General features: G+C 46.8%; 1 protein-coding gene across 2 annotated transcripts in view; it reads right to left on the reverse strand.

The window, feature by feature from the left end:
- kansl3 (KAT8 regulatory NSL complex subunit 3) overlaps positions 1-12715 on the reverse strand; it is an 83605-nt gene that overhangs the window by 55817 nt on the left and 15073 nt on the right. For both annotated transcript variants that reach the window (XM_078565356.1, XM_078565357.1), the window contains exons 3-4: positions 8904-8994; positions 4987-5172 (exon numbers count right to left, since the gene is read on the reverse strand). In XM_078565356.1, coding sequence (XP_078421482.1) covers positions 4987-5172; positions 8904-8994 — 277 coding nt within the window. The remainder of the gene's footprint in view (positions 1-4986; positions 5173-8903; positions 8995-12715) is intronic.

Below are 12715 nucleotides of genomic sequence, written 5' to 3' on the forward strand. Positions count from 1 at the left end.
TGGCCAGAACTGCACACAGTACTCAAGTTGCAGTCTAATGTTTTATATAGTTCCAGCATAACCTCACTGCTCTTACATTCTATACCTTAGCTAATAAATGAAAGAATTCCACATGCCTGTCTAACCACTTTATTATCCTGTCAGGGATCTGTGGACATTCACTCCAAGGTCCCTCACTTCCTCTAAACCTCTCAGTAGCCTCCCATTTATTGTGTATTCCTTTGCCTTGCTTGACCTCCCTAAATGCATCACCTCACACTTCTCTGGGTTGAACTCCATTTTCCAGCCACAGATTTGAAATTAACAACTGATCCTGTACTAATTGCCATTTGTGGAAGTGAGCTCCAACTTGTACCACCTTGCCTGTGTAAAAGTGTTTACTAATTTCGCACCTCAAAAGTCTGTCACTAATTTTTAGACTCTGCCCCAGTCCTCAATTCCCAACTAATAGAAATAGTTTCTCTTGATTTATCCTATCTGTTCCCATTGCATAAAGCTATAGCTTAGACCTAACTCAACCAATACAAATATAAATTACTTGAAACAATCAATAGTTCCTAACAGTCGTAGTTAATGGACGTTTTTCGGGCAAAAGGAAGGTTTGTACTGGAGTTTTCCAGGAGTCAGTGTTGGGACCCTTCTTTTCCTGATGTATAATAATGACCTAGACTTGGTGTACAGGGCACAGCTTCAATTAACGGATTATATGAAACTTGGAAGCATTGTGAACTGAGGAAGATAATGTAGAACTTCAAAAGGACACAGACAAGTTAGTGAAACAGACGGACAAATGGCAGATGAAGTTCAATGTGGAGAAATGCGAAGTGATACATTTTGGTAGAAAGAACATGGAGAGACAATACAAAATAAAGGGTAAAACATTAAAGGGGGCAGAGGAGCAGAGGGATCTAAGTGTTTATGTGCATAAGTCATTGAAGGTGGCAGGACAAGTTGAGAGAGTGGTTAATAAAGCAGACAGTATCATAGGCTTTATTAATAGAGGCATAGAGTACAAGAGCAAGGAGGCTATGTTGAACTTGTATAAGACACTAGTTTGACCTCAGCCGGAGTCCGGCATTCAGGGCACTGCACTTTAGGAAAGATGTGAAGGCATTGGAGAGAGAGAGCGCAGAAAAGATTTACGAGCATGTTTACTGGGATGAGGAACTTCAGTTATGAAGATAGATTGGAGAAGTTAGGACTGTTTTCCTCGGAAAAAGGGCTGAGAAGAGTTTTGATAGAGTTATTCAAAATCATGAGGGGTCTGAACAGAGTAAACAGGGGGAAACTGTTCCCACTGGTAGAAAGATCGAGAATGAGTGGGCACAGGTTTAAAGTAATTTGCAAAAGAAGTGTAATCTAAAAGGATGGACAGACTGCAAGGTTGAAATTATCAAAACAGTTAGATGTAGAAGGGCACGTGAAATGCTACTAAGTGAACTAGAGTAAAGTCTAGGCAGATAGGGTGTGAATGAAACTTGCATTTTAAGATAATTGGAGAGGTGTTTGGCTTTCAATGAGACAGGGATGGTAGTTTGTTTACAACTAACAAGATAAATAAGGCAGGTTGATTTTTCCCAAAAGTGCTGACCATACTGACACCATAAAAGATTTTCATATTATGGGAAAAATAAATTCCAAAGGCATGTGGGAACAATGGGATTTACAAATCAATAAGGAAAAATATATTTAAAGAAGGATGGAAAGCTGTATGAGGTGTGGACTTGTAATATCTGAAAGGCACACCATGTGAAACAGACTTGGGGAAAAGCCTCTACCACTTTGCAGAAATGTGTTGTTCCAGTAGCCCAAGTTGTGTTAAAAGCCTTTGGAATTCCACTGTCAAGTGGGTGCTTGTGGTAACCTTGCTGGGTTGAATCTATAAATTTAAAATGTATTTTTGGATTGTTGCCTTAAAAGGGATGTGTAATTGTGAGTCTGGTTAACTAAGAGTTCTGGGAATTGTTATAATATTATAATATTAAGCAACCGTGTAACTGTAATCTTGATTTATGCTTTATTCTTTTCTTTCGTTCATAAATGTTTTAATTTAATTTGTAAAATCTCTAAAGGTGGTAGTGGACTCATAACTTCTGAATTGAGTGCACAAATATTCTTGTAACAAATGCAAACTGCAAAACCGCTGTGATTGCATGGCCAGGTTTCCCTTGTGGATTTGGTCAGCCTGGCAAATACCACCTGCTGTGTCATAACAGAAGTAAAAGTGACATGAGGAAAATGTTTTCATGCAGCGAATGGTTAAGGTCTGGAATACGCTGCCTGAGAGTGTGGTGGAGGCAGCTTCAGTTGAAGCATTAGTATTAGACTATTATTTGAAAAGGAACAATGTGCAGGGTCGTGGGGAGATGTCGGGAGTTTGATCATTCAGACCTGATGGGCCAAATGGCCACTTTCTGCACTGTAAAATTCAGTGATTCTGTAAGATCCTAAAAACAATCAAATCACACATTTACCTTCTAAAACCAAAGGAAAGTAATTCTATTTTGTGTAATCTCTCATGATTTAACCCTTGGTGTCCAGCTAAATCTACGATGCACTCCGTCCAAGTCCAAATATACCTTTCCAAAGGTGTGGTGTCCAGAACTGCTCACAATACTCCAGGGGTGGTTTAACCAGGGCTTTGTATAATTCAAGCACGAGCGAGTGTGGCGGGAGGGAAGGGGGGCGGTGAGCGAGCGTGGCGGGGCAGGCCAAGCGGGGCGGGCTGAGTGTGTGCACCAGGGGGGCCCAGTGCGCAGGTGGGGTACGGGGCCAAGAGAGAGGCCTAGAGAGCTCTCTCAGTACTGACAGTGCAGCACTCTGTGGACATCTCTCGGATGGTACAGCACTCCAGTGTCAGACTGAATCACAGGCTCACACTTAACCTTCTTCAACTCTTTTCCCGATTGGGCTTTGAAGTGTCTGTTGTAGCTCAGTGGGTAGCACCATCACTTTGCAGTTCCTGGAACATGCTCCAGTCACAAGATCACATGATCATATCCCACTGCATATGTGAGAGCACAAAATCTGCAATGATACTTTCCAGGGGTCAGTGCTGTCAGAGGGGCCAGTGCTGGGGGTCAGTGCTGTCAGAGGGGTCAGTGCTGGGGGTCAGTGCTGTCAGAGGGGTCAGTGCTGTCAGAGGGGTCAGTGCCGGGGGTCAGTGCTGTCGGAGGGGTCAGTGCTGTCGGAGGGGTCAGTGCTGTCGGAGGGGTCAGTGCTGTCGGAGGGGTCGGTGCTGGGGGTCAGTGCTGTCGGAGGGGTCAGTGCTGTCGGAGGGGTCAGTGCTGTCGGAGGGGTCAGTGCTGTCGGAGGGGTCAGTGCTGTCGGAGGGGTCAGTGCCGTCGGAGGGGTCAGTGCTGTCGGAGGGGTCAGTGCAGTCAGAGGGGTCGGTGCTGTCAGAGGGGTCAGTGCTGTCAGAGAGGTCAGTGCTGTCAGAGGGTTCGGTGCTGTCAGAGAGGTCAGTGCTGTCAGGGGGGTCAGTGCTGTCGGAGGGGTCGGTGCTGGGGGTCAGTGCTGTCGGAGGGGTCGGTGCTGGGGGTCAGTGCTGTCGGAGGGGTCGGTGCTGGGGGTCAGTGCTGTCGGAGGGGTCGGTGCTATCAGAGGGGTCGGTGCTGTCAGAGGGGTCGTTGCTGTCAGAGGGGTCAGTGCTGTCAGAGAGGTCAGTGCTGTCGGAGGGGTCGGTGCTGTCAGGGGGGTCAGTGCTGTCGGAGGGGTCGGTGCTGGGGGTCAGTGCTGTCGGAGGGGTCAGTGCTGTCGGAGGGGTCAGTGCTGTCAGAGGGGTCAGTGCTGTCAGAGGGGTCAGTGCTGTCAGAGGGGTCAGTGCTGTCAGAGGGGTCAGTGCTGGGGGTCGGTGCTGTCAGAGGGGTCAGTGCTGTCAGAGGGGTCAGTGCTGGGGGTCAGTGCTGTCAGAGGGGTCAGTGCTGTCAGAGGGGTCAGTGCTGGGGGTCAGTGCTGTCAGAGGGGTCAGTGCTGTCAGGGGGGTCGGTGCTGTCGGAGGGGTCGGTGCTGTCGGAGGGGTCGGTGCTGTCGGAGGGGTCGGTGCTGTCGGAGGGGTCGGTGCTGTCGGAGGGGTCGGTGCTGTCGGAGGGGTCGGTGCTGTCGGAGGGGTCGGTGCTGTCGGAGGGGTCGGTGCTGTCGGAGGGGTCGGTGCTGTCGGAGGGGTCGGTGCTGTCGGAGGGGTCGGTGCTGTCGGAGGGGTCGGTGCTGTCGGAGGGGTCGGTGCTGTCGGAGGGGTCGGTGCTGTCGGAGGGGTCGGTGCTGTCGGAGGGGTCGGTGCTGTCGGAGGGGTCGGTGCTGTCGGAGGGGTCGGTGCTGTCGGAGGGGTCGGTGCTGTCGGAGGGGTCGGTGCTGTCGGAGGGGTCGGTGCTGTCGGAGGGGTCGGTGCTGTCGGAGGGGTCGGTGCTGTCGGAGGGGTCGGTGCTGTCGGAGGGGTCGGTGCTGTCGGAGGGGTCGGTGCTGTCGGAGGGGTCGGTGCTGTCGGAGGGGTCGGTGCTGTCGGAGGGGTCGGTGCTGTCGGAGGGGTCGGTGCTGTCGGAGGGGTCGGTGCTGTCGGAGGGGTCAGTGCTGTCGGTGGGGTCAGTGCTGTCAGAGGGGTCAGTCCTGTCGGAGGGGTCAGTGCTGAAGTGTTGCTGCACTGTCTTAGGTTCTGTGTTTTGGAAGAAATGCTCCACCCAAGTCCCGTTTGTCTTCTCAGATGTTTATACAAAATTTCTATGAACTACTGGAAGAGCAGGGGTATTGCCTCTTGTCTCTTGGCCAATATTTATTCCTCAACCCACATCAATACAACAAGATTATGCAGTCATTGCCATTTTGCTGTTTGTTGGAGCTTGCTCTGTGCTAATTTGCTGCTGCATTTCCCTACAACCGGAAGGCAACTTTGGCTCGAAAGCAACTTTGTAATTTCCTGAGGCCACGAAAGGGACAAGATAAATGCATTTTTCTTTCACCAAGTGAATGCAGTTGAGTTTCTCATCGCCATACCTTGCATTTCAGGGTCTGGAGAACGTCTAAGTAGGCTGCCAGCATCGGCAGGCTCAGGGTTTCCACCAGAGTCGTGTGCAGCCATTGCGTTAACTTGGTGTCCCAGTTCACACTGGCAAGGGCCTGTCGAATGCGCCGAGCACACTTGTCCACTGCTATCCTCCGCAGCACCGGCTCATTGCTGGCCTGAACAAAAAAGCCTTGGTTTCACATTGGCCAATCGATTCATCACTAATCCTTCACAAACGAGAATTCCCTGCACTTGGACTTCCCCTCCCTCCCAAGCAGAAGACAGAGAGACTTAGTCCCCAATTATTTACATTTAAGTCCAAATCATTTATGTACACCACAAACAGCTAGGGCCCCAGCACCGAGCGCTGAGGAACCCCACTGGAAACAGACTTCCAGTCACAGAAACATCCCTCTACCATCACCCTCTGCTTCATGCCTCTCAGTCAATTTTGGATGCAATGTGCCACTTTGCCTTGGATCTCCTGGGCTCTTACTTTCTTGACCAGTCTGCCATGAGGGACCTTATCAAAAGCCTTGCTAAAGTCCACATAGACCACATCAAAGGAATTACCCTCATCAACACTCCTGGTTACCTCCTCAAAAGATTCGATCAAATTTGTCAAACACAACCTTCCCTTTCAAACACAACCTTCCCTTTCAAACACGACCTTCCCTTGACAAATCCATGCTGACTATCCGTGTTTAACCTGTGTCTCTCCAAGTGCAGATATATTCTGTCCCTCAGAATTCTTTCTAGTAACTTCCCCATCACCAAGGTTAGACTGACTGGCCTGTAATTTCCTGGCCTATCCCTTCCTCCCTTTTTTAGTAATGGGACATTAGCAGTCCACCAGTCCTCTGGCACCTCACCTGTGGCCAGAGAGGATTTGAAAATTACTGCCAGGGCCCCTGCTATCTCTTCCCTTGCCTCCCTCAACAGCCTGGGATACATCACATCCGAGCCTGTGGATTTATCCACTTTTAAGGCCGCTAAACCTGCTAGTACCTCCTCTCTCTCTATGTTAATTTTCGGTAATATTTCACAGTCCTCCACCCTGATGTTTAATCCTGCATCGTCCTTTTCCATTGTGAAGACCGACGCAAAGTATTCATTGAGGACTGTATCCACGTCTTCCGCCCCCCACCCCCCCTTGTCTTTACAGGAACATATTTGCCCTGTACTCTCGCTTTTCCTCCTTGAATTCCTCCCACTGCTCTGACACATTTTATACTCCTCTAGGGATTTTGCATAATTGAGCATTCTAACCTTTATGTCCTTTGACATCCAGGGTTCTCCTGACTTGTCACCCCACCTTTGTCTTTCCAGGAACATATTTGCTCTCGCTATTTCCTCCTTGAATTCCTCCCACTGCTCTGACACAGTTTTATCTGTAAGTAGCTGCTCCCAGTCTACTTGGGACAAATCGTATCTCATCTTAGTAAAATTTGCCTTTCCCCAGTTTAGAACTTTTATTCCCGGCCCAACCTTATCCTTTTCCATAACTATCCTAAATCTAACTGAGTTATGGTCACTATCTCCAAAATGCTCCCCTACCGATACGCCTTCCATCAGCCCGGGATCATTTCCCAATATTAGGTCCAGCCTTGTTGGGCTTTCTATGTACTGGCTAAAATAGTTCTCCTGGATGCAACTTAAGAATTTTGCTCCCTCCTTATCTTGCACACTAAAACTATCCCAGTTAATATTTGGGTGGTTAAAATCTCCTACAATTACTGCCTTTATTATTCTTACACTTCTCTGAAATTTGATGACATATTTGATCCTCTATCTCTCTCTGACTGTTTGGGGGCCTAGAGGACACACCCAACAGCGTGTTTTCCCCTTTTGTGTTTATTACTTCTACCCATATGGCCTCATTTGATGATCCTTCCAAGATACCATCCCTCCTCACTGCTAGAATTGATTCCTTGATCAATATTGAGACCCCCCTTCCTCTTCTATCCCCCTCTCTATCTCGTCTGAATACCCTATAACCAGGAATGTTGAGCTGCCAATCCTGTACTTATTTTAGCCACGTCTCGGCCATAGCTATGATATCATATTCCCGTGTGCCTGTCTGTGCCCTCGGCTCGTCTGTCTTACTCCTCAGGCTCCTTGCATTAAAATATATTCCATTTAGCCTTGCTAAACTCACTTTTTTCTTATCTAGCCTATGTTTCCTCTGCCTTCCAGACTCACTTACTAGTGTTTTAACTTCTAATTCCATCTCAGCTTCTCTCCCTCTGAACTACTTTTCAGGATCCCATCCCCCTGCCAATTTAGTTTAATTCCACCCCAACAGCATTAGCAAACCTCCCCGCGAGGATGTTTGTCCAGTTCCTGTTCAGATGTAACCCGTACAACTTGTACAGGTCCCACCTCCCCCAGAAACAGTCCCAATGCCCCAGGAATCTAAAGCCCTCCCTCCTGCACCATCTCTCCAGCAACGCATTCATCTGCTGTATCCTTCTGTTCCTATACTCACTACTGCGTGGCACTGGGAGTAATCCGAAGTTTACTATCTTTGAAGTCCTGCTTTTCAATTTCCTACCTCTCTAAAGTCTGCTTGCAGAATCTCATTTCTCTTTCTTTCCATGTCATTGGTCCCAACACGGACCACGACCTCTGGCTGTTCACCCTCCCCCTTCAGAATGTCCTGCAGCTGATCTGTGACATCCTTGACCCTGGCACCTGGGAGGCAACATACCAACCTGGAGTCACGTCTACGGCCACAGAAGCGCCTGTCTACTCCCCTCACTAACCCCTACCACTATTGCCCTTCCACATTTCTTCCTCCCTCCCCGAGCAGCTGGACCCCACAGTGCCATCGCCTTGGCTCTGGTTGGCCTCCACAAAGGAACCGTCACTCTCAACGTTTTCCAAGACCGATAAGTGGTTTGTGAGTGAGATGCACTCGGGGGATTCCCTCACTTCCTGCCTGGGCCCCTTCTTCTGTCTGGCGGTCCCCAATTCACTCTTTGCTTGCACTTCCTTAAGCTGCGGGGTGACCATGTGCTGAAATGTGTTATCCACGAACCTCTCAGCCTCGTGAATGACCGTAGTGACCCCGGCTGCTGCTCAAGCACCAAAACCGGGAGCTCGAGTTCCTCCTGCACACATGGTCATCCACCAGCCACCAGCAGCGTCTAGGATTTCCCACATAGTGCAGGATGTGCAAATCACGGGACTGAGCTCCCCAGACATATCTTAACTAAATAGAATATGGACCCTTGTTTTTATTTTACCCTTACTCCTACTTGAGTATAGACTAGATGCTCGATCCTCTAGATAGATTAGATGCTCTAGGTGCTGCTGACTGCCTGTCCCAGGATGGTCCTCTCACACTCTCGGGGAGATCAGAGATGGAATTTGGGGTTTCTCTGTGTGGCTATTTAAAGGCAGTCTTGTAAATGTATCCTGCTATTTCCCATCTTCAGAAGCATAATCAGATTGTTAAAAGTGTGATATCACCCTCACCCTGCCTTTGACTGACCACCAACGTGGGTGAGTCGCCATTGCCTCGCTGAGCAGATGAGCAACCAACATATTGCCTGGGTTTGGATCAAACAGTGCAGATTGGTGATGTGAGAGTGGGCAGGGGTAGGTAGGCAAGGGTGAGAAGATGCTCTTCCAAAACCACTTCTCTTACCATTAACCCCCCCACACCACTCCTCTGGGTGCCCCTATATTCCAAGGCATCTGTTCCTAAGTCAGACAGACTCTCCCAATTGTCAGGCTGTGCTCTAATTCAGCTGTTCAGTACCCACACCATAGGCCAGGATTCAATCAAACTCATCCATCACCTCACCATCCAGTTGTTGGCAACAGCTGCCATCCATCTTTGAGGGAGTTAGGACATTACATGCCAAACATGCACCAGGCTTAGTAATCGCATGGTACTCACCCCCTCGTTCGCCAGTCTCGCCAACCTGTCCGAATGCAACGCCTTCACAATCTTGTTGAACAGTTTGTTCTGAGCAGCAGTCCATCCTAACCTGGAGAGGAGATGCAGGAGATGGATCAGACCCACCAGGCAGCACAGGCACAACAGAAAAAACACTGAGGCCCATGAACTCATTAGCCAAAATCACCTAATTCACTCGAAATGGAAAGAAGTGCTATAAAGAAAGAAAGGTCGACAGCTTGTCAAGCCTATTCCACCCCCCATTGCATTAACTCATGGGAGGAGGGGAACAGGTGAGAGCACACCTCTGGGAAATGGAACAGACACAGTCAAGGGCCCTGTCAACCAATGTAAGGGAATCCTAGGGAGCTCTGGAATGAAGGTGGCTTTGTCAGAACAGATGTGACAGAGACAGGGAAACTGGGAAAATGGAACAGGGTTCTTACAGGAAGCCAGGAGGGAGGAAGTGTCGCTGTGGGCGTCAGTGGGTTTCTTGTGGATTTTGGTCAAAAGTCTATTCCCCAGAAATGGAGATAGGGGATTCAAGGAAGGAAAGAGTTGCAGATGAACCATGGAGCCAAGATGGAAACTGGAAGCAAAGCTGATGCAATTCTCCCGTGTGGAGCTAGAGAAGGAAATGGCAGTGATAGTCAAAAATATACCACACACATCTTCAACCCCCACCTTTCCTTCTGGCATGCTGAATGTGCCACTCTCTCCATGAGATGCTGGTCCACTCCTCTAATAATGGCAACACCCCTACACTTGGCATATAAATGCAGGGGATACTGACCTTTTCCTTTTACTTCCTCCCTTCTCAACATCCTAACATTCCTTCCAGGCGAAACAGGGATTTATTTGTACTTCTCTCAATTTAGTACACTGTGTTCACTGCTAATGATGCAGTCTCTCTAACATATGAGGATTGGGTGACCAATTTGTGGAACACCTCCGTCCATTCATTAGTTCATAAAAAATAGGAGCTGGAGCAAGCAATGTGGCCCCTGGAGCCTGCTCTGCTGCTCAACAAGATCATGGCTCATCTTCGACCTCAACTCCACTCTCACACATTATCTCCATATCCCTTCATACTTTTAAAGCTATTGACCTCAATCTTAAATATCCTCAACAACTGAGTATCCACAACCCTCTGGGTTTGAGAATTCCAAAGATTCACCACCCTTTGACTGAGGAAATTTATCATCTTAGTCCTAAATCCCTGATTCTTGGTCTATATTTTCCCAGCATCTACCCTGACAAGCCCCTGAAGAATTTTATTCAATGAGCTCACTTCTCATTCTTCTGAACTCTGGGGAATATAGGCTCACTGTATTCAATCTCTGCACATCCTAAGCAACAGTCCGGTGAACTTCCAGGCATCCCATTTGGGGCAACTATGACCTTCCTTAGGTAAGGAGCCCAAAACAGCACAAAATCCTCCAGGTGCAACCTCACCAATACTCTGTATAACTGCACTTATTCTTACACTTCCATCCCTTTGTTAAAAAAAAGCTAACATAGCATTTCCCTTATAATAAAAACAGAAAATGCTGGAAAAACTCAGCAGGTCTGAGAGAATCTGTGGAGAGAGAAACAGAGTTAACATTTCGAGTCTGTATGACCCTTCTTCAGAGCATATGATTTCCCTTCCTCACTGCTTGCTATACCTGCACATAAATGTTGGTGATTCATGTACATGGACGCCCAGGTCCCAGGAATGCAAACATTTTCCAATCTCTCACCATTACAGAAGTATTCTGTTTTTTTTTTAGTTTCCTTATCAAAGGGGATAACTTCACACTTGACATGGGATATTCCATTTGCCATGTTTTGCTCACTCACCCAACCTTGCCTATGAAGCTCTGCAGCTTCTTTGTGTGCTCCTCACCTCTGATATTCCCACCAAGCTTTGTATCATCAGTAAACTTGCCTACATTTCACTCAGTCCCTCATGTAAGTCATTGATGTAGTTTCTAAATAGCTGAACCAAGTACTGATCTCTGTGGTAACCTGCTAGTTCCAGCCTGCCAACCGGAAAAATCTCCGATTTATTGCTCCCTTATGTTTTCTGTCCATTAACCAATTCTCAACCCATGCTAATATAGTACCTCCTCCCATGGGTCCTATAGTTTTGTGGAACAACCTTGTGTGGCAGCTTAACGAATGCTTTCTGAAAATCCAAATACACAACATCCACTGGTGACACCCGCCGCCGCCATTCATCGCACGTTCCATTCTTAAAATACTCTTTAACAGATTTAACAAACATGGTTTCCCTTACACAAATTCTGATTTTCTATGTGCTTCTTAGCATGTCCCTGATAATAGACTCCAGTATTTCCCCAAGTACAGATGTTTGACTAACCAGCCAATACTTCTCCATTTTCTCCCTTACTCCTTTCTTAAACAGCAGGGTTATGTCTGCTACTTTCCGATCCTTGGGAATGTTCTAGAATCTAAGAAATTCTGTAAAATCAATGTGCTCACTGTCTTGGTAGTTACCTCTTTTAAAATTCTAGGATGCTGCAACTTAGTCTCAATCGTTTCGCCAATACTATTTCTTTACTCATCGCGCTTTAATTCTCTCTAGTTTCCCATTATTTCCCGAATGTTTTTTGTGTCTCCAAGCATGAAGACAGATAACAAAGTCTTTGTTTAGGCTGAGTTTAATGATGCAACAACCACAAAGGTGCACTTCCCACACCTTGCTTCACACTGCCTGCGATGTCAATGTCAGTGACTGACATGCTCTGATGATTAAAATAATACAGATTTGTAGAATGGTTTAAAGCAGAGTGAATTGCATAACTCTGCTTCAAGTGTCATGTTAGTCCCAGTGGAAACAATCCAAATGGTGGTCAGGAAACTCTACTTACAAGGTTACACCTTAATGTCCACTGTTTCCCAGACTGCAAATGTGCTCACACATGCTTACACTATACAATATCATGAACAGATTAATGTCTATAATGTTATTGGAAATTATTTTTTTAAAAAGAGTTTAGTGGTGTGTGTGTCTATATGTGTGCGTGTGCCTTAATTGGATTAAAGCCAGCGGATCTAGAGGCTTTGATGTACAGAAAGAAGTAGGTTTGAAATGGTAATTAGATAAACATGGGGAGGTTCAGAAGCAAAGGTGTCAAGGGGGCAATTTGCATTTTTAAATCAAGCATTCAAAAGAATGAGTGAAATCTTGCACCTAGCTAGAAAATGCCAAGCAATGTGTTTATTGTTTCAGCTTACTATCAAAATTGGTGGAATCAAAGGATGTTATTGTCAGAAGAGATAAAATGAAAAACTTGGCAATCCGATGGAAAATTTACATTCAAAGTATAAAGGAGAAGGGAGATTGTGTGTAAGGCAGAGGCATGTAAGATCCATCAAGTGTGAGAAGCCTCCAGTCTGTAAACCTCAAGTCTGTCTGCAAGGGCCCAGAGCTGAAAGAAACTCATTTTGAATGCGACTGTCCAGGGGGTGCTCTGCCAGAGGTCCTTTTATATCTATGAGTTTTACTGTTGCTTTAACGGGGGTATAACTGAGCGTCAGATTAATTAGGGGATTTTTGTAGTTACTATAGTAGTAAATTTGTAGCCATGTGTATGTGTTCACAATCTTGTATTAATAAACGTTTAATTTAGTTTCATAAAAAAACCTCTCGAGACTCAGTGGTCTGAATTCAAAGCCTGCATCTTGAAACATACAAATTGCAAAAATGGGTAATGACAGTTGTTTCAAGTTTCCCTCTGGGATTTGAAGTCAGCCTTTACCATCAGCTGTGTCATAATAATAAATTCCTGCATGTGAATTTTGCC

Source organism: Cetorhinus maximus, chromosome 20 (assembly GCF_964194155.1).
Source record: "Cetorhinus maximus chromosome 20, sCetMax3.hap1.1, whole genome shotgun sequence".
In the NCBI taxonomy this organism is placed as follows: Eukaryota; Metazoa; Chordata; class Chondrichthyes; order Lamniformes; family Cetorhinidae; genus Cetorhinus; species Cetorhinus maximus.